General features: G+C 38.1%; 1 protein-coding gene across 3 annotated transcripts in view; it reads right to left on the bottom strand.

Annotated features, from left to right (window-relative positions):
- Positions 1-21,306, bottom strand: part of PUS10 (pseudouridine synthase 10) — a 35,006-nt gene extending 13,700 nt beyond the window's left edge. The window contains exons 1-9 of one of the 3 annotated variants that reach the window (XM_035896967.1): positions 21,161-21,306; positions 19,608-19,744; positions 17,769-18,035; positions 16,083-16,169; positions 9,663-9,697; positions 7,155-7,262; positions 6,614-6,623; positions 5,460-5,521; positions 2,775-2,820 (exon numbers count right to left, since the gene is read on the bottom strand). In XM_035896967.1, coding sequence (XP_035752860.1) covers positions 2,775-2,820; positions 5,460-5,521; positions 6,614-6,623; positions 7,155-7,262; positions 9,663-9,697; positions 16,083-16,169; positions 17,769-18,035; positions 19,608-19,733 — 741 coding nt within the window. In that variant the 5' untranslated portion in view covers positions 19,734-19,744; positions 21,161-21,306. Of the gene's footprint in view, positions 1-2,774; positions 2,821-5,459; positions 5,522-6,613; positions 6,624-7,154; positions 7,263-9,662; positions 9,698-16,082; positions 16,170-17,768; positions 18,036-19,607; positions 19,745-21,160 lie in introns of those variants that run through there. The other 2 variants (XM_035896965.1, XM_035896966.1) reach the window with 2 other exon arrangements.
- Positions 21,307-21,332: the final 26 nt, after the last annotated feature.

A 21,332-nucleotide genomic window follows, 5' to 3' on the forward strand; every position in this document is an offset into this window, starting at 1 on the left:
AAAGGATATGCCTAAGGAAGAAAAAAAACCACCCTAAAACATACACATCATATACACTTCTCACAATATAGATTTTTCACTTGTGTTTTGTGTTTTCTTATACCCAAAAGCAACGATAAATCAGCAAGAACTCACTGTGATCTTAACCTTTATTTTAATATGGCAAATAGCAACAGGTAGTTTTGCCAAAATCTATTCAAGTAACTTTACTCACAACACGAAAGCAGTGCAACTAATACAGCCGACAGATTGGAACATAACAGTTATTTGGTTGTAGAACTAAGATTTGCCCCTTTCTTTCTAGAAGAGACACACAAACAGTAGTATACATTTCCTCACTCTGTTTTTACATGGAAAAAAAATAACAAATGCCACTGACTTTCAGCAGGTCTAAAGTTACGGTCACACTTCCAAATAAACCCACTGCAGCTCCTTAGAGTACTCAACTGCTAAGTCTGCCCTTTGGTTAGCTGAAAGAAATGCTAAGCATATCTTTGGAAACTATCTTATTTCAGATGGTATTTGTATATGATGCAAATGGTCTCAAAAAGCAAGAACAAAAAAAGTAGTGCTTGGGAGCTCAGGTCCAAATTTGCAACATAGATTAAAACCAGCATCCTAAATCCATTAACAGAAACCTAACCCAGCTTCACCATTTTCAAGAGTTAAGTATATCTAAGCCCCAGTTTTTATCTCAGTGACAGTAGGCAGCTAGTTCTTCTGAAAAGAATACTGTTGTGTAAATATCTGGCTATAAAGTTCAAATGTTCGTTCATACTCAGAAGTAAAGGCTCTGAATGGTAGGGCTTGGCAGTTCCCAAACCGTGGAAGGCAAGCAACTTCAGTCTCCTGAGCTGCATCAATTCACAAGGGTGAACTGATAGTAAAAGTAGTAATAATGGTACAATAGTGGCAGGAGCAATGACCACCATCCTCTATGCATAGCCAGGTGCTGCTGTTGATACATCAAGTGAGGCTAAGGCAGAAACCACAAAATTTAGGTTCCCAGAACAGAAGAAACAAGTGCTGTAACAGGTGCGGTAGAATCCTACTTTAGGAAGGCTGAGGACAGTAGAAGGTCTCTAAATGAACGTCCTAATCAAAGCATGATCAGCTATGAGATCAAACCATATTGCCAAGGGTTTTATTCAGTCAGGTCTTGAAATCCTCCAAGGATGGAGCCTGCATACCCTCTTTGCATAGCCTGCTCCTCTCTCTGACTGCCCTCAAGGTAAGAAGCTTTTTCTTATGTCTACACTGAACCTCCCGTTTCAACTTATGTCCACTGTCTCTCACCCTTCCACTGTGCACTGTGATGAGCAGCCTGGCTCCCTGTTCTCAATAACTCTCTGTCGGTACTAGGGGGAGATTCAGTTGCGTCCTCCACCAAGAGTTCTCTTCTCCAAGCTGAACATGGCCAGGGTCCTCAGCCTTTCCTCCTAGGGCATGTCCTCCAACCCCTCGACTGTCCTGGTGGCCATCTGCTGAATTTCCAATTTAATTATGTCTTTTTTGCAAACTGGATTGGGGATTTGGAAAAAACAGTGAAAAATACTGGGTCACAGTTTGGAACAATTTGCTCTAACACAATTCTTGGATGCCTTCAAGAAAGGTGCTCTTTCTAAACATAAACCAGAGATAATAGCACTTCCCTTCCTCACAGAACAGATGAGCTGGAAAACCCTTAAACCAGCAGCAGGTTTAAATAAGTATATACAGCAGATGAGACAGAAATTTTCACTCAGAACCCAGTTTTTATACCACTTCTCTGATTAATACAGCCCTTGAAGCTAGCTTCAAGCACAGCTTCTTTGTAAGGATGAACTTCTGATGGCTCTTCAGAGTCGGTATTTTTTTCCTTTAGATTCCCCTACATCTTGTTGCCTGTGTGGTTTTAACAGCCAGGCCCTGCTGTTTTAACTCCTTATGGGGGACTTCCCCCCTTTTAAAGGAATGCAATGCAGCAAGCAGTGAGTTATAACAATACAATCCTTCTAAAAAAAGACTTGCAATTATTGATCAGGTGGAGTAGAGTAGGCAGAATTCCTGGGTCAGACTGCCTCAGCCAAACGTCAGTAGACTCTTCAGCAGAAAGAATAAAAGGCCTTGCATAGGCTTCTGATAGAAGTTACTTATTTGCCTTCTGATCACATCCACTGTCCTACTTATACCAGTCTCTCTCCAACTGTTTTTTTTATTCTTACATGTCCTCTTTTCTGTCAATGACGGTGTGTGTGCTCAGTGCCTGCAACAAGTGGCAAGGTCCCTTTTCTTTCCTTCCCCCCCACCAGAGGTAGATGGGATAAAACCATTCTGCATGCAGTATTGTGTCTTTCATTCAGATCAGAGGACATGAAAACTGCAGTTCTCTTTCGGCTGCGGACTCTCATCTTCACAATGTGACTTAGCTGAACTGTTTCACCCACAGAGAGCTTGAGGATCATCTTTTATGCTACTTGTAATGCGTGGCAATCAAATTCCTAGATCTTAAGGGAGGTATTTACAGAGAACATTCCTAAAATTATGGCCTTTAGACAGTCTGGAAAATGAACGACCTAAAGAAAAGCACCAAGCGCTTAGTCTCCTAAGCAGAGAAATGTTAACTGAATAAAGGAGACAACTTTCTCTTCAGACAACTGAAAACTGGAGAGATTTCTGATGAAGGAAAACCAGACATTAAACACTGACTGAATACTCAGACAAATTCTTTGTTGTAGCTACTGCTGTGAAAATCTGAATGTCAGAAAAGAAATACAACAATGATGAGATCCTACCTGTTTGTTCTTCGCTGGTTTGAAACAGTCTGGACAGGCTGTGGCTCTAAATACAGAAATGAAAATTAGCTGCTACTCTTACAGAAAAAGAAATAAACAGACAGACAGACAGAGTTGTAAGCATAGCATGTACATGGTCTTTGTACCAATATGTCCAGTATCTCACTTCCACAGCTTAGCACAGAGCAGATTTTAAAATTAACTTTATCCTAAAGCACAAACAGTGGAAGGTGTACGTTGCTTGATCTAGGGAGAAATCATGGAATGAGCTGTGCAAGCGTCTTTTGCTCTGACCAACACTAATGTTTCTCAGCTTTGAGATGGCACGGAAAAACACATAAGTAGTTTAGCTTTCAGTCTTGTCCAATCCTTCTCAATAAATAGTTAATTATAGTACTAAATTAATCATAGTAATAATTAATGTTTTAAGTTCTGTGCAAGATCTGCTGACATCTTGAAAACTATCCTTGCTGTTCTTAGACAATGCACACTGCAAACTAGAGATTCAGATCGCTGCTTCTGGATAGGAAAATTCAATTTACTACAGAAAAAGTAACCCCAGGTGTTCGATACCATTTGTGCTTTGCGTCTTCAAAAGGAAACTATTGGTTGTTTCACGAAAGTGAAAGCCAAGTCAGTGAAACACTTTTTCTGAGTACTGTAGAGGAAGTTGCTGTTCCCATTAGTGGATTTCTACGTACGCAGTTAGAGATGATTTCTAGCCTACAACAGTATTTATCATTTCTCGCTGCTGCTTTTCAATGCCTCTATAACTATTTTAGACTATAAGGAAGCAGGTCTGACCTCTTGCTGTTTCTACACAAGCAACTTTCCTGGCCAGTTTGTGACACAAAGCATCACAAATTTGCTCTTCCGGAATTTACATATCACCTTATGTTTAAACATAAATCAACAAATATAAAGTAACAAGAGCCAATTCAATCTTCTTTGTCAAACCAAAGGTCATTTTAGCACACCTACCTACATGTAACTACATAAGAACAGCTTGAGAGATGAGAAATTGCAGAAGCCGTACTTGGAAATCTCACCCCAAAGCATACCTCCATGCCTGGAGGACTTCTCCAGGTTGAGACAAGGTCCTACTTTGCTTCCAAAAAAAAATGACTTTCATTACTAAAGCTGTGACAATTGCCAAATTTACCATATTTACATTGAAATCAAACCATTGCCTCAGAATATGCCCAGAACCAGCCATTCACACACGCAGAATGCCTTGCCACCTGAGAAACGGCTAATTAAATTAGGTAATACGCTGTTACTTCAGAAAAAAGTCTAAAACCTTAATTGCTGTTTAAGCATGCTACAAAGAGAAAGCAAATAAAGCGATATTGTCAGGTCACATGGAATAAACCTGACTAAGTTGGAATATGGAATGGAACTTCTTTACAGCTTTCACCTCTACAAGTATTCGCTTGGAGTGCTAACATTGGCACCATAACATGCTCGACATCAGTATTTTCAAAACGCCACAAAAAGGATGGAAGGATGAGCTGAAAATAAGAGCTGAGAGGTTTCAGAGGAAGGAAGAGCACTACAGAAAACATGAAGTGATTGAGTAAAATTAAATAAATAAGAACAAAAGGGTGCAGGATCCAGAAACTTTTTATGGGATTTTTTACGGATTGCAGGTAATATTATTTAGAATTGTAGTTTGGCCCTACTACTTTCTCCCCCTTTTGCTCAGAATTGAAGAAGCTGGAAAGGAAAGATGTTCAGCAAACACTGGTAATCAATTCTTCCTAATACCCAGTTCGTCACCAAGCATGCATTCCCTCACCTCCCACCCCAATGGAAGTTGTTGAAAACCAAGTAGGTGTCTGAGTGGGCATTCAAACAAACACCACAAATTGCCAGAAGGGGTAAAATCAGGGAAATATATAAGAAGGCTGCAAAGGAAATCTCTGGTCTCAAGAGATGAAGTCATTATGCAACAGGGAAGTCAGAAATTCTACGCTGAGCCTCTTTCTATGCTAAGATTTAACTTGCAGTAGGAGTGCAAGCAATGAAACTGAGTGAAACTTAGAAGTTTTCCAGGAAGCATCAGCAAACAGGAAGAGTGAACCTAATTATCCAGAATATACTACTGCTAGATTTTGAGAAATCATATTAAATGGTAGCTAAATTCACAGAAATATTTTGCTTCTTTGTGTATAGCAGATGCTCTGCTGGGCCAGGCCAAAAGCCACGTGTAGTAGCCAGAGAACTTCTGTTTGTTTTAATCAACCAGCTAAATTGGATTAACTCACTTCCAAGCCTTCCCTCCCATCCATGTCTCCTATAAGAGCAGGAGAACCTAGGCATGACCTCAAAAGATTCCCCCACCTGCAATTACACGACTTGAATTTATTTTTTAAAATGTTATGGCCATATTGAAGAGGGCAATGACTTTGAAAAGGGCTGAAACTGAACAACTTAGATGAATGTTCTCCTTCCAGTTCAAATCAAAATTCAGGATGATTTTGTTCATTGGCTTTAAAGCACAGAATTAACCAGACATGGAGGGTACAACTTCAACTCTGAAACTCTATCTGAACATGAGGAAGTTTAGATGCAGTCCCCATTCTAGTTTATAAACACTGCATATTCTCATCTGTAGCAAATCCAAACCAACAATGTTGCACAATATTTAGATAAAGATCTTCTGTTATTTATATAAAAACTTACAGGAAATGGCACTCCTCCTCTGTTTCTGGGTGAGCAAAGACCACGCTAACTTCAAACAAACTCTAAATTAAAAAAAAAAAAGAAAAAAGAAAAAAGGAAGGTAATACTTTGTTAAACAAACAGGGAGGATATTCTCAAGCATCCTTACTGTGACATTAGGAAAACAGGAAAGAGGTAGACAAAAGAGAAAGTAACCCATTTATTCTACAAATCATCTAAAGACATTAAAACATGTGCCATAATAGCATTTGCATTTCTGAAGTAACCAAAGATGATCTGAGAGCACTTCAAAAACATGAGTGACCTACGCATCATAGATACCGCCCCATTTTGCACTAGGGGAACTGAGTCAGATAGTGTATGCTCAAAGCCTATTACGGTCACTAAACTTCACAAACCTTCTGGGAGAGTGGTGCATGGCGTGGAATAAAGATAAAAACCCTGTAGTAGTCACCACTGTAAAATTTTGTCAGGGACTTCGTTTGCAATGACTGGATGGCCTTGGGGCAAAGAAAGGCAACATGTCCTAGTGGATTGACAGCTAGACCAGAAACTCTAGTGTAATCTCAATTCTACCCCCAATTCCCTCTTTGGCCTTGGGCAAACAACACTCATTACTTCTGTTATTCAGATACCAGAATACCTCAAGAGGGCTATCGAAAAGATTGGCTAATATTCAAGTGCCTTGTAGATAAAGAGCACTAGACAAGTAACTTTTACAGTACAATGATGTCTGGAGTGGCTCCGCGCCTAAGTGTTGTAGAGCTTTTGCTAACTTGGTATGTAAGAAGTCTGTTTCTTTTTGGATCATCTTCAGGGTAATGGAGCATTTCTTTCTTCATAAATATTATAAAGATAAAAGGGACATTTTCAATTAGCACCCCTGGGAAAAGACAATCTGTAATTATTATGGAAGCTGATAAACCAACATACAGACTAAGTGAGTCTAGTCCTGGGGTCAGTCCTATGGCTGATGACAACTGCAAACTGTACAAGATGATGGTGTTACTGAATTTGTCTGGCAACATCTGAATGTCATGTTCAGTCAATCCATTTCAGAAACATTTTAAGAATGTTGGTCAGAATCTGAAAGTTGAAAACAGGGTTTGAAAAAACATTTCTATTGCCTACTTACAGGTATTGCAGGTTCCAACACGTCCATCTCTAGCATTCATTAAAGTGAACAAGGACCAGGTTTTTCCTCTTTTTGTATGTTTCAGAAATATATTTTATCCATAGAATTGAACATGCTAACAACCTGAACAATTTATCTCAAAGAGCAATAACGGTGTTGGCAGTAACAGGAGAGCAAAGAAGGAATGTGTGAGCATTCCTGAGCCTCTGGAAAAGACAGACCCTGGAAAATGAGAGAACTGAAAAAAGTCTCATTGACAAAAGGAGGATGGCAGCCCAAGAGCAAGAGATCTAGCAAAAGACTATGATGGTTTCAGAAGATGCAATGATCTATGTGTACAAAAATGAAGACTGGATGCCTCACTATTGAGACTTGGAGATCTCTCATTAAAAAGAACTTCCCCCTACAATGAATATAAGAACAGTCCAACTTGTTTATCTGTTAATGAGGGGAAAAAAGTACATATTTTTATTTTTTCCCCCGTATATATGTATATAAATATATATGCACACACAAATGCATATGAAAAAAAGAAAAAAAACCCCAGATTTTTAAAACACCTAAAAGCAGGACCCCCCAACTCTTCTGACAACTGGGGATGAATAATCCACTTATAAGCTTCCTTCAGCTGAACAATGTCATCCTTTGCCAAGGAAAGGTCCAGTTTTCTGAATCACACACAAAGAAATAATAACTTGTACAAGAGTCTGTCAGGGATAGATACATGGCATACAGTATTTCAAGACAAACTTAAGTAACTGGTCCCAGGTAAACAAACAATGCACAAATAAAAAAGGACAAAAGTAGTAAGCATACAGACTATAGCATGAAAGAATGAAAGGCTGTTCCAAGACCACCTATAATGGCACTGAATCTTTGTACAAAGCGTTGAGGAAAAATTAAGGCCAGACCAGGATTCCAAGTAAGATGCTACCCAATAAACACCTAAGAGGTTGGCAGGGAGCAGCTAAAGGTGTGGCTACTTGAAAAAATTCCTGCCAGCACTTGCATGCTGACACTACACAGCATGGTAATTAATACCAGTCCATTGATCCCATGTAAAGTAAACCCCAATCCACCAAAAAAAGCTTTGTTTTTCAGCCAGATGAGTGAGATGATCAGCTCTGTGGGTGGTCACATAAGCACTTATATTAACACAAGAAAGAAAGAAGGTACATGCAGATAGAGGCAAGATCCTTCTGACAGTAAATCAACTTCTAGTTCAGCTTAAATAAACTGAGTATCTGGATCCTGCAGGACAGCACCTGTGCTTGCTAGGGAGCCCCCTATCCAGCTTCCAGCCTAAATATCTTGTTTTGCCCTGTTTGGTTTTGCCAGTGTTTTTTTTCACCAATATTTAAAAATAGATTCTTTTTTTTCTGTGTAAAAGAACATGCACTGAGGAAACTCATGCCATAGCTTCACGGTAGATCAAAAGTTGCAAAAGTCTTTCCAGAGTCTACCTAGAGAGGATCTGAGAAAGAGATATGCACAAAAATACTTTTTTTAAAATTTTTTTTAATTAATTAAATAAATAAATAAATAAAATAAATCGTTAGACTTATTTTTATTGTTAAAAGGGCCATCTAGTCCTTCATTAAAGGAGGGCATGAACTCCACTGGGCACAAATTCCTAACAGGAAAAGCCCAGATGACAACCTCAGTTGACCATGTTAGGACAGGCTCAACTACCTCTGTAGGTACAAGACCAGGCCTCGTCTCCTATGGATAAAGCAATGAAAAGGAGCAGATGCCTGTAAGGATGCCAGCATATGATTTCAAACCACTTCCTTGGGAACTCAAAGCGCAAAGCACGTGTCCTTCTATATAAATGGCACCAATATTGGTAGGCTGTGTGGGCAATAGTTGCCCTACAGGGTCTCATCCTCTCTCAAGCATTTTAATGAAACAATTGCTTTTAAATTAGTCTCAAAGTAGGAAGTCATTCATCACCTTTTAGTCTAGCTTTCTATGAATATCTTAAAATGGTACTTGCAGCCAAGATGGCTTCCACCAAGGACGACTTCAGTATCCTCAACTAACTTTGAGACAAGTGGATTTCTTTCCTCTTGCCCGCAAAGACAATTTATCCATTCAAAATGGCTCTAATACCTTCTCATTTGGCCAGGAATGGAAGTGTCCTGGAGCAGACAAAGAATCAAGCATTTAAATTGATTTCAAAACACTGAGGTATGCAAAGTGAAAAACTAACTTGCACCCACTGCACTAATATCTTTCTTGCTACACTACTGACTTTTCACCATTATCTGACTAACAATTTTCAGTCACTATTCATGTAAGCTAAACCTGAAGAGGTCTACATTCCATTATGTCTTCCATGTACAAGGTTCTGGCTCACAGATGGCATCGTGGCACCTCTTGGGACTATTAAGCTAACTCAAAACTGTACAGTTGGACAGACAGTCTGCACTCCAAATTGAAAAGCCACATTCTAGCTATGATCACGCTATGAAGCAAAAGAGATAGGAAAGACCAATTAAGGTCAAAACAGGTAAAAAAACCAAACAAAACCACAAAACAGCTGCCATCCTATCCTTTGTAAGCATCAAGTAAACTGGACAATATTAACATAATAAGACTATAAAATCAACTTCTTGCCTGCTCAACATTTATATATGCAAATGGTGTCTATATAAAGGAGTTCTTGTCAGACATACAGCAAAAGCTGTGGACAATAAAAAATAATTAAAAAAACACAAATAAAATGATAGCACATCCAAATTATGAATTTCCTCATTATTAGTTTTGAAGGTACAAAGTAAGTTAACATCTTGGCCAAGAACATAGGAAGTGAGTCTACATATTCCACAACTGTTATCAGAAGTACCTTTGTATGAAAGCAACTGTCTCGACCTCGAAAATATAGCATTAATTGCTTGGTTAAAATTTTCTCTTAACATACATGTCTCAGCAGGTCCACTGCATTAAGTGGTTTCTCATTTCTACTATGCTGGAAAAAAATTATAGTAAGAGTATCTCTCCTTTCTCTAAATCTGGAGAACGCTCTAAGAGAAGTGGTATGAAGGTTGCCAAAAGAAATTACTCACCCCATTTCCTGTTTTACCAGCAGCCAAGCAGCACACTATAGGTCACCAGCCATGCCCAGGAAGAAGAAAGGAAAAAAAAAATTGCAAGTGAAATTAAGGCTCAAAACTCCCAACAATTTGAGAGACTGTTAGCAGAAGGAAAAAAGTTTTACAAACTCAGAACAAAAAGGAAATACTAGGATTTTAATTGAGCTTTTGCTTTAGAAGTGGAAAGATAGAATTGGTGTCTGTTTTTCTTTGTAAGACATCACTTTGCAATTCACCTCAAATCCTATCTGGCTTTAAAAAAAAAAGATCAGGCTGCATGAAACGCACTTTGAAACTTGCTGTTAACACTGTAACTAGAAAAAGACTCTTACAGCCTAAGTCAAATACAACTAGCAGTTATCTACCATAAAGAGAAATGAAAGAAAAAAAAGTGTCTAAATGGATGGCATATGAAAACTGATTTGACATATAAATTAAAAAAAAAATCAGTTAGCATCCCTTATAAAAAAAACATGAAATAAAAGACATACTTGGTCTTACAGTAATCACAAACCCTTTCCCTGAGGATTACTTCCTTATTTAAAGCATATCACTTAGTTTAGGAAACATACGCTGAATATTAGAAAGCTGAGGAACAGAAGGAATAATTCTAGAAATCAGAGGGAGCTTTTAGTACAAACGCTCGAGTTCACTAACAATTATTTATCACACAGCATACGTAGGGATGGCTGGAAGATGTGATCTGAGAATCATGGGCAGATTCAACCTTGAATTCTCCTTTTTCATTTCCCAATTGCCCCTCTGTTGCTTTGTGCAGATTCTCTATTAATACCACCTTCTGCAGCTCCTGATACACTTCCTTGAGTGGAGGTTCCAAGAAGTAATATGTTTTACATATGTGACCATAGGATAATTCAGGGACCTTGGAAGGTCGCTATCCAACCTTGTGCTTATAGCAGGATCAGCTATGAAATCAGACAAGGTTGCTCAGGGCTCTGTCCAATAAGTTCTTGAAAACGTCCAGTAATGGAGAATGCACCACCTTTCTGGACAACCTGTTCTAATGCTTAATTGTCCTCAATTCATGCATTGTAAATACTTCCTCAAACTCTACTCTTCTCCTCTAGCAGCCTATATATGTAAAGAAACATAATGTAGCAGGCCCCTTAGATACAGCACCACCCAGAAAAGAAGATTGTGAAACCATCCTTTAGGTGTCCCAGCCAACAAACAGAACTCATCAGTATAAGAATTAACAATGGTTGTAACAAAGGTCAAAAGCAGAATTAAAATTACCATTGGTATGAAAGGACAACAGAAAAATACAGAAGTAAGCACAAAGGAGCAACAGCCATCGAATCAGTGCAACACTAACAGACCCGAAAAAAACTAAAAATGATCAAGAAATTGAAGACTTCCAAACGACACTGTTTATGCCAAAAGCATATGTTTCCCAAACTCTGCTCTGGGGAGCCAAACATTTTAGAGGTGCACCTCTTTGCAGTCTCACTCACTTCTCTTTGTACTGACATATTGATTCTACAAAATGATCTTTTACTTCAGCATAGTAATTGTTCAGCACTTTAGGCTTTAAATTTTGCCTCTGTGTGGACCAAGAGTGACTGCCATTCTCTGCAACATGAAAACATACCTTACTGAATTGAAGTGCATTACAGTTAACCAGAATTTTAATTTTGACCTCAAATGGCCTTTCTATAAGTTCTTTAATTAAGTGGGAAAAAAATTATGTTGGACACAAGTATTCCAAAGACCCGTACAATGTTTCCATTTCAACAGAATGCTTATCTGTGCAAAAGCAATTAGTAAGAGAAAAACTCCCCCCAAAACTTCCTACAATGAAGGAACAACAACAGTAACATTCTCAGTTCTTCCTCCACTAACAACACCACCACAATATGTTAAGACTGGCAGGATGCCACTGAAGTAATAGAACCTGTACTGTCAATACACAGTCTGGACACCTAGTCTCACCATCCTCACTGAAGATGAATTCCAAAACCCAAATCGTTTGGCTTGAAACAACTACAGTGAAAAAAATCAAAATTAGTTTTTAATCTGTGGACTGCATACTACTAATACAGTGTCAGAGAAAGGTGAGTCTATACGCTTCTCATACAATCATATATACAAATGCCTAAAAGAGTTGGTATTTCAAAAGCTGTGAAAATCACTGATTTAAATTCTTCAGAATTTTAAATCCCTTCCCTGGCTTTGAGAATGACCTCCCCCCAAACCCTGTTGAGATGTCTATCGTCAAGGAAATAATGCTAATGAAGAGGTTTGAAAACATGTATCAAACTTAAAGGAGCAGAGCCAGGATCACATCATCTTTTCATTGATATCAGAAGTAACCACATCACAGATCTCTTTTACACGCTGATAGAGGAACTCAATCAAGAAAATGTCTATTATCCTTCCTTTGGTACATCTAAAGAATGAGGGAATCCTAAAACCAATGCTAGAAATATTAAGGAGAAAGAGGGATGGTGGAGAACACAAACTTTGTTAGATACATGATACACAAAACAGCACACTACTGAACAAAATAAATGTAGTTGTATTGATGGACTACTGTTTACTCAAATTCACTGTGATTCACTACCCTGCATATGTAGACAGTATGAGTAAGACTGCTTCACAAAACAAAAAAAAAAATCTTGTTTGCATAATAATCCAGATAAAACAATAAATAAAAATAGTGTCCAATTGAAATTCCTTAAACATAATTCTGAACTAGAGAATATGACAACCACAGAACCAGGTCTAGAAATCTGCGTTTGACAAACGTCAATTTAAAAAAAAATCTCATATGCCTTGATTTAAAGCACATGTAGGTTTGGTACTCAGTCGGGTGGCTCATCTCGCTCCTTTCCCCTGTTTTACATGAGTACAGTTACAAAATAGAGAAAACTTCTGCATGTAAGTAGCTATGCTAAAATGAGACCACAGGTCAAATTTAATCTCCTCTCTCTTGACTTCAAAATAGAAAGAGAATTAAAGACATTACTTTTCCCCTTCAATTAAGAGGAAACAATAGATTAGGGTACTGTGAGCACAGAAACCAAAAGATCCCAAATTCCAAATCACATTCAACCACCAAGCCAGCCAAACCTCTCCCCGCTGTGTGTGAAGCAGGGGATCAGATCCCTCTACTTCATAATTACTTTATGTTTGTGAAGTGGTTTGAAAATGAAAAATGCTCATTACAGAACTCAAGCCTGCAGGGCAACGCTTAACAGCAAATATATTTCTCAAATACACTAGCTCAGGCACTATATTGATTACAAGCTGCAGGATATTATTCTGATGCTATCTGAGGGATCACAGTGGCAACAGTTGAAATACCATGTGCAATCCCAGCCACGGCATTTTTTTCACTGTATTAGAAAAGAGCTTCGAGATGGGGAATTCCACGATGAGGTATACGCAGTCCTACAGGGAGTAATGACTACAGATGCTATTTGCATCAATGTCCTTGTAGCAAGTACCAGGATGATGGATCACAACTGAGACTACACACATAGCTAACAGTCACCCTTTTGAAGGGCATGACTCACTTCATATTCTAATATAGTTGTCTGACACAAACTTGGGACTCCTGTATTTATGATTTATTTTAATCAAATATCCTACTTGTGGAAAGAGGTGATAGCTTCTTTGCATTACAGGTACAAATACTATGCAAATGTAAATTTTATGTGCCACTCTTCCTCAGCTCCTATCGTACATTTTAGACTTGGCAGGATGACAACTGTCATAATTAAATTAGTTGAAGGTAATATTAAAAGGCAGTTTCTAATTTTTTGTTGAAAAGAAGTCAGAGAAAACCTGCGTGTCATACAAAAGGTCAATGGGAGGGAAGCTGTCTTTGGGGTGTCCTTTTATGATAAAATTACATATGTTCTTGTTAAGTGCAGTTCAAAGAATTAAAAGCAGCATTTAACAAAAGACCTCTTTTCAACACAGAACATTTTGAGATATTTGAGATATTCTGACATATTACATTACTTGCTGCTTTTCGGTAACTGTAAAACAGGAACTCTTTTTACCAATTATTTTTTGAAGTGATGAATGGATAGGTGGTAAATAAACCCCCATGATTTTAAAGAGCTTCTTTCTCCACCATCACCCATTTTCAGCCCTTCAGTTAAAGCACAGCTACACAAACATCTGGTTTAGCATTTGGCAAGACTGAAGGGATGGAATAGAAGGGCCAGCAGAAACTTCCTAATGCAGACCTGCTCACAGATAAACCAAAACTGTTTCTAAAGAGAACAGATCTGGTTTTGGAGCTTCCTACTCACCCATCTCACTCCACCTATTCATTTCTGGACCCATGTAACAACTTTATTCCCTTGGTTGTACCAAGCACTGTAGTAGTGTTTGTTTGCTTGAATAGAAGGACAAAATACTTCGAATGAAGCAGATGGACAGGTTAAAAATTACATCTCATCCCTCTTATCAAACCAATAATTTATTGCACTTAGAAGACAAAGTTACTATAAAGTAATAAATCTGGGTTTCTACCAACTGCATTTGCTAAGTCAGTTTTCCCAGTCCACACAGTCTCAGTGCATCATCAATATTTCAATTGGAAAGAGGAACTCCCTGAAGCAAACTATTATTTTTTGCTTCCATTTACAGCCAAGTCTGCGTCCAAAGCAGACAGAAACACTTGCTCTGCTTGTTCAGATTAATGTGAGAACATCACTGAGCTAGAACTGCAATGCAATAACACCCTCTACCGAGGCATTCTGGCAAAGACCCACAAGGAAGGTGAGGAAGAACAGTAACATCAAATTTTTCTTTCCTCACCTCCATTGTTATATAGCTATGCTATGGGGAAAAAAAAACCCAAAACCTAGTTATTTTTAAGCTAGATAAACTATAGCTGTCAAGACAAAGATGCATCATGGAAATGTATTAAGAACTTGACAACACAGGAATTGCAGCTGGGACTCTACCCAAAAGATTCTGTGCACCGCTTTGGTTTTGCTCATTAAGGCTATAATGAAGAGAGTAAGGGAAGTCTCAGAAATGGCTAGCAAAGGTAGACTGGAAATGGAAAAGACCTGATCAATAGTACCCTAAAAATAATAAGGCTCCTCTTTTTTTAAACACCTAATCTTACACCGGGCACAAAGTTGGAGTAAGTTTGACATATATTTGGAGTTTCACGGGGCATCACGGGCACACACGCATGCATCCATATACTCATCTAGCCTGAAAGTGGGTTTTGTTAACATATCTAATTTTTTGGATGACCATAAAAATCAAATGGGAGTCAGGAGAGTTCATCCATTCAGAAAGCACAAAGCAATTTGTTCTGGGATTATTTTACCAGACACAGTGACAGCTGAAGCAAACACACCAACTACACTTAATTTCAGATGGGAAGTAGAGAATCTTATGTTCAAGAAGACTTAGAAGTAGCTATTACACTGGCATTAGCCCAAGGTGCCAGAACTAACAGTACAAATCAACACTAAAAGTGTAGATTATTTAACAATCATGCTATGTGGGATGAGAACAGACCTCACCACAGGTTCATATATAAATCCAAGAAGACCTACACTTCTTTCTGCCATGTTCACTACAGCTTCTACTACATACTACCACAGCAGGCATCTATTGTAAAGATTTATATATTGCCCTTTAGAACAGTATTTTTGCAACATTTTTTATCAGAAAGCAGGGGAACATCGTAAAACATCTCACAACTAAGCAAAACCCAGCATTTTATTGATCAAGCTATACTATGCTTAGCATTGTCCCTCAATTAAAAAAAAATAATTACCAGGGTTATACACCCCTCCATGTTATCATTATCTTCTGTAACTAAATGACTGAAATGTAAACAATTTAAGTTTGATTAAAATTGCCAGGAAAATCAGTAATTTTACAACTGCTAGAAACTAGTTTTACAAATCTAGACTTTCAACAATGCCCAGGACAGGTGACTATTAAAATGTGTGTTTTCACATCATTTAAAACGCTGAACAGTTAAAGAATTCGTCTCCAAATTCCTTCATTTGTATTCTGCACTACCAATTATCATTTATTTCAGGAAAGGCACCAGCTGTGCAGTTCCTTCTCCGAGAACATCCACAAAGCAGAGCTGGCATCCGCACCAAAGGGAACAATACACCAAGGGTTTAAAGAAACTCCTTTTAGGTTTTCAGCTGTAAAGTAACTCCTGGGCTAACTGAAAACTGAAGTGACTCAGACACTTTGTTAATTAAAATAATACTCACCAACAAGGAAGGGGAGAGCAGACTTCACTTCTAGCATGTGTTTTGGGTTTTTTTAAACAATAGCAATTAAAAATGAAACCACCTCCAGCTTGTACATTCCACAGTTACTTTCTTTAATATGCATTTAAGTTATGAAGAAATACCTTCAAACACTTACCTCCCTAACAGACAGCTGTGGGGGAAGTGACACAGAAAATACAAAACTAGTGAACTGGTAGTCAGCGGAATTAACCTTTTGGCACACCTGTAAGAGAAGGATTTTAATATTAAACCACAGCAATGGAACCGAGTTGATAATCTTTTAGGATGTTCTTTATTCTAGGGTAATCACTGTAAATCCATGTTAATGGATTCAGATAGATGCCAAACATACAAACCAGAGTAATCCCTAACCATTTATTGAAACATAAGCTTTTTTGTTCTGTTAAAAAAAGAAAAAGTTACTAACAAATTGTATCCATATTGCTATGAAACAACTAAACTTTTAGTGCTAGGACCAACTATATACCGAAATCTTAGTGCAATGAATTACACCATAGTGACCAAAGGCTAGAAGAGACGACTTGGAATGCCTTTCTTTATGGCAGAGACACAATTCTGTGACAATAAAAATGCTTAAGATCCTCAGATAAAATGGAAACAAAAGGCATCCACAGTATTAATTCATAATCACTCTTTGCCGTAAAAAATCATGTTTGTCACTTGAAATAAAGTAAGAACCCAAACCCACATCAAACATTTTAAAGTAGACTAGCGAGAGCTGCTGGCTGGGTATCCCTACTGGAAGCAAGCTTAAACACACATGGAGAAGTCCAAAATGTCAGTGATTTTAGTGAACGTTAAAGACAAATTCTGAGCTTTCAAGGTGAAATCAACATCTCAGATAAGGATATTTCCTTATAAAATAATCAGGTTTTGCAGTGCCTTAACAAAGGCTGTCAGATTTTCCATTGCTACTCAACTCTGACACAAGTCTTAGAAGTGAATTCTGTAAAAATATATATACTCTGACAATGGAAACAAAAAAGAAACATCATGCACTGCAAGAACAGAAACTATATACTGTGGTTTCTGTTTAGTCTCATTTTTAGATATATTCATGCTATGAAACCAAATTCTTTTCTATTAAAATTCTCTTAAACATCTTAAATGCACGTGTGATTTTTCTCGCTGATATTTTGGTTTGTCACATAAGCAATTTTATTGCTCAGAGATGATGTTTGCAGCACTCATTATGCCCATATTCTCCCCTAACTCGTATTTTCTCCATTATCTACAATCTGTTGCATCACCAAAACATCTTTCTTTGTGGCTTTCTAAATAGTAGCACACTGTAAAGACAGACGCGTGCTATATTAGGAACATGTAGTTAAGAGCACAGCAGTTGATGTCTCCTCATTTTCCCTTCACATAAAAAAAGTGAAGAGAGGTCACCATTTACAGTGAGGTTTTCCTTGTAATCGAAGCAGCTGAACCTCAGGTTATCTCCTAAATTCACATAACCACTTAGTCCTTTGCGTAGGAAAATGTGCTCCTAGCAGTCATTCCATTGCACCTGCGCTGCTATTTTTGTTGACAAGGCCTGGGTAAAATATGGTCACACCGCCAAATTTCATTTCCCAGCTGCACAGGAGGTACGCAACGCTGTCAGTGAGCGGTATGTAGTGGAATGGCGCCATCTGCATTTCAAATAGCCAAAACAGGTGAATGTTTCGGTTCGTTTTCTGCTGTCTTTCAATTGTTTAACTGCATCGTGTTTTTAATCACCAGCTCTATACTGTAGGCCCCAACATACATGAGCTTCCATAAAAGTACACATAAAGATTAAGAACTGGTTATTTACCTTTTTAACAAAGTCAACCTCGCAGAACTCCTGAAGAATTCCCAAACACACATTGCAAACCTTCACAGCTGAGTTCTCTGTTGCAGTATTTTCATTGTTAAGTGGAGGAATCTGCTGGAGCGCTCCATTGTGGTTCAGATCATCAGACCCTTCTTCTGTGTGTTCAAGTCTGATTCTCTTACAAGGTGGATCAACTACGTCAAAACAAACCGTATCTTCTTTTTCTTCATTATTTTTCAGAAATTCTTTTAAATCCTTCATCAAATCCTAGCACAAACAGAGGAATCATACTGTTGGCTTTATCTCTTTTTTCCAATGGTGTAAAAAGCACTTACAAACACAATTCTAAAAGGCAGTACTAACCATTCCAGTTTGGTCTTTGTGTATGTAACTAGTAATTTGGACTTTATAACAAAAGACATCTACACAATTAAAAACCTCCAAGCTGTATTTCTCTCAAAATGTTATCCAGAGAAATTGAATTTTGCTAAACAGACTTATCATCCAAGAAGAGTGAAAACATTTGACAGACCTGACTTGCAGAAATGCATTTATCTTTGGCCCCATCGCTATTCAATGAAAACAGATGTTTATTGCCTTTTTGTCATTTAGATTATGTTAGAATTTAATTCCTCCAGCTTCATTAGGAAGAGAGATGGCTAGTATAGTATGAGAAGAAAATGAAAGCAGATACAGGTGAGGGTGAAATAAAATACATAGAGGAAGAACTTCATATAAAGAGAGAAGCCTAGAAAAACTAAAAGATGTGCTGGCAAGGAGAGAGAAGAATTACCTGCATGTCTCTGAATTTTAGGAACGGTGAGAGATAGAGGCAAGATATCATTCACAAAGAAAGATTTATTAAAAGGTCTTCAGTAACAAAGACAGCAGTTACTGTGTTGTTGCAATTCAGAGGAAAATTAGGTAGAAATGCAAAAGGATAAAAAATGGCATACAGAATGAATACTTCTCAAATGATTGATAGAAAATGGAAAAGGATAAGGAAGAAAGATGGTAAAAACTAATTTCAGAGAGTCTAAACTTGAACAAAGGTGAAACAATCAAGACAGATACCAGAAGATGCAAGCATAAAGACAAGGGATTAGACCAGGTAAATGGAGATGTTTATTTGGCTTACACAGTGAGAGAGGTCTCAAAGAACCAGTATGGAGAAGGAGCAAATAGCCCAAACCAAGTTGAGGAGCATCAATACAAGGGCAAAGGCAAGAATGATTCTGCACAGCTAGGAAAATTTTGAAGAACACTGCATTTTAGCACTAAGGTCAGCTAAAAAGGATGCCGAATAATACTGTGTTTGACTGATTGAAAAAGGAAGATTTATCCTTAACCTGTGCTCTGCAATTCTTCAGTTACATTCCCCTACCAATTCTACTGAAAGAAGAGGAATTATGAGGCAAAAAAGTTTGGAGCATAGATGGCTCATCCTCTGCATCCGTTGCACTGCCCACCGCCCCTTTACTACTTGTTACATTAAAGGAAAAAGAGCAGAGGGAACAGTCACAGCTGCTCTGCTTCAAGTCATAGCGCCATGCTGTGCAGAAGCTAACATGCCCTGGTTTCTGATGTTTTCACAGAATACATAGCAACTTTCACAGTCAAACTTAACATTTAACCCACAACAAGTGTTATATTCTATGATTCTTGTAATTTCTCAAAATTGCACAGTGTAGCAGCAGTCATTTTTCACTACTCATTCTGCAAAGCGTTTTCCTCTCAGGCAAAGAGCCCAAGAATACAACCACCTTCTCCTCCAAGGTAGGGCAAGGAACACTGCATTCATACATTCACACATGCTAATTAGGAATACAAATAACGAACCTTGTATGGACGTCTATAAAGTGTCTGTGATCCCACGCAGCAGAACCTCAAAATACATCGTGGGCAAGTGCCAGAGCTCAGTAACAGCTGAACAATTGGTCTGTCCTTTTCTGTTAGTGAAGACATCCTGGGTAATTCTAAAATTAAAAAAAAAGAAAAGAAAAAAAGTTTAGAATAAACACAATTCAGCAATTCAACAGTAAAAGACTCACTCAACTGCACCATATTTAAAATCACTGGACTTTTTTTTTTGTCCTCTAGAGAAAGTTCAGGATGTTTGTCTTAAATCAAAGGGACAAGAGAATTGGAAGACCAACCCAAAAAGACTGCTGACTTGGGAAAAAGCTTTTGTGTTTCCTAGAAAAATCTGAAGAGTTCTGACAAAGGCATGTTGAGCTTTTGCCCAGAGTTTTATCTTTGATAAAGTGCATTACATGACATGTTACTCTTCACTGAACAGAGAAGACAGGTGGAGCTAAAACATACTAAACCAAATGTAAAATGGAAATTCTCTCTAAAATCTTAGTAACTAAAGAATCATTCTCTTAAAAGTCACAGGAAGAAAAAACCCCCGAACAACCAAAAAACAGATGCCATCCCCTTTTGTCATACGAAGCCCTAAAGGCAAAAGAAGTCTTTCCTATCCGTTAGCACCTTCATTTTTTTTGAGATTTCTTACTTCTTATCTCAAATATAGGACCACCATTTTTGTGAGAGATCTCATAATGCTTTCCTAAAAGATTATGGCAAATTTGGTTTTCTGTCACTCTCTCTGCCCAGAACTTTAGAGCAGACTAATTTCTTTGGCCTAAATTTAATAATGGGATAGAACTCTCAGCAAACTTAAGTTCCTGCATTTTTTGAAAAACATGGAAAAAGAGAGATTCCCAGTAAGGTGCTCACCCTTACTGGATATCTAGGAAAATTTAGGAGGCACAAAATAATCACCACAGTTGTTCAGACCAAAGGTTCAATTAGTCTAATGTCACCCAAAGCAGGGATAAACAGATGCCACAAAAAAATATGTGTGCAGGGCATCCACCTCTGCCAAGTGCTCTCTGCCTCCAGTTATTTTTGGTTTGGGGGATTCATTTGACCTAGTGTGGTTTGCCTGTTGGCAAACTTTAACAGATCTTTCCTCCAGTCCTGCTCTGGTGTCTCTTTGAAATTCTTTTGCCTCTACATCCTTTGGGAAGGAATTCCACATGGAATTCCATAATACCTACTGACAGATGAACCACCTGATTTTGTTTTGGGCTTAGCTCCACTATGCAACATTTGATATTCCCGTTTGTTATATTGTAGAGGTGTAGAGACAGGATATATTGGTGTTCTCCATATCAACCACAGACCATTACACCTCTGATGTCCTATCCTACTCAGGAGTACATTGCACAGAAATATCTTAGCCATGGAAAACTTTCACAGCAGGGGAAAAGTTCTTAATTCCATTAATTTAGTTTCTCCTGGATTTGGATTCTTTATGGTAAACTGTAAAAACCAAGGACTATCTAGAAAACTTCAAACCGGCTTTTAAAATGAGAAAAACCCACACTTCTAGGTAACTGCTAGCTCGATTCAGCTTCATGAGACTTATTGCCACAATGATGTTTCATGCTCCCATCGTCTGAGCCAAGAGTTTTAAGAAAAACAAAACCAAAACCACCGAGAAGCTCCTTAGAAACCTTCCACTTCCACAGGCGGGTTTAACGCAGGCACCGGTCT

This window comes from Egretta garzetta, unplaced genomic scaffold, assembly GCF_000687185.1.
Source record: "Egretta garzetta isolate BGI_Z169 unplaced genomic scaffold, ASM68718v1 scaffold306, whole genome shotgun sequence".
Lineage (NCBI taxonomy): Eukaryota > Metazoa > Chordata > Aves > Pelecaniformes > Ardeidae > Egretta > Egretta garzetta.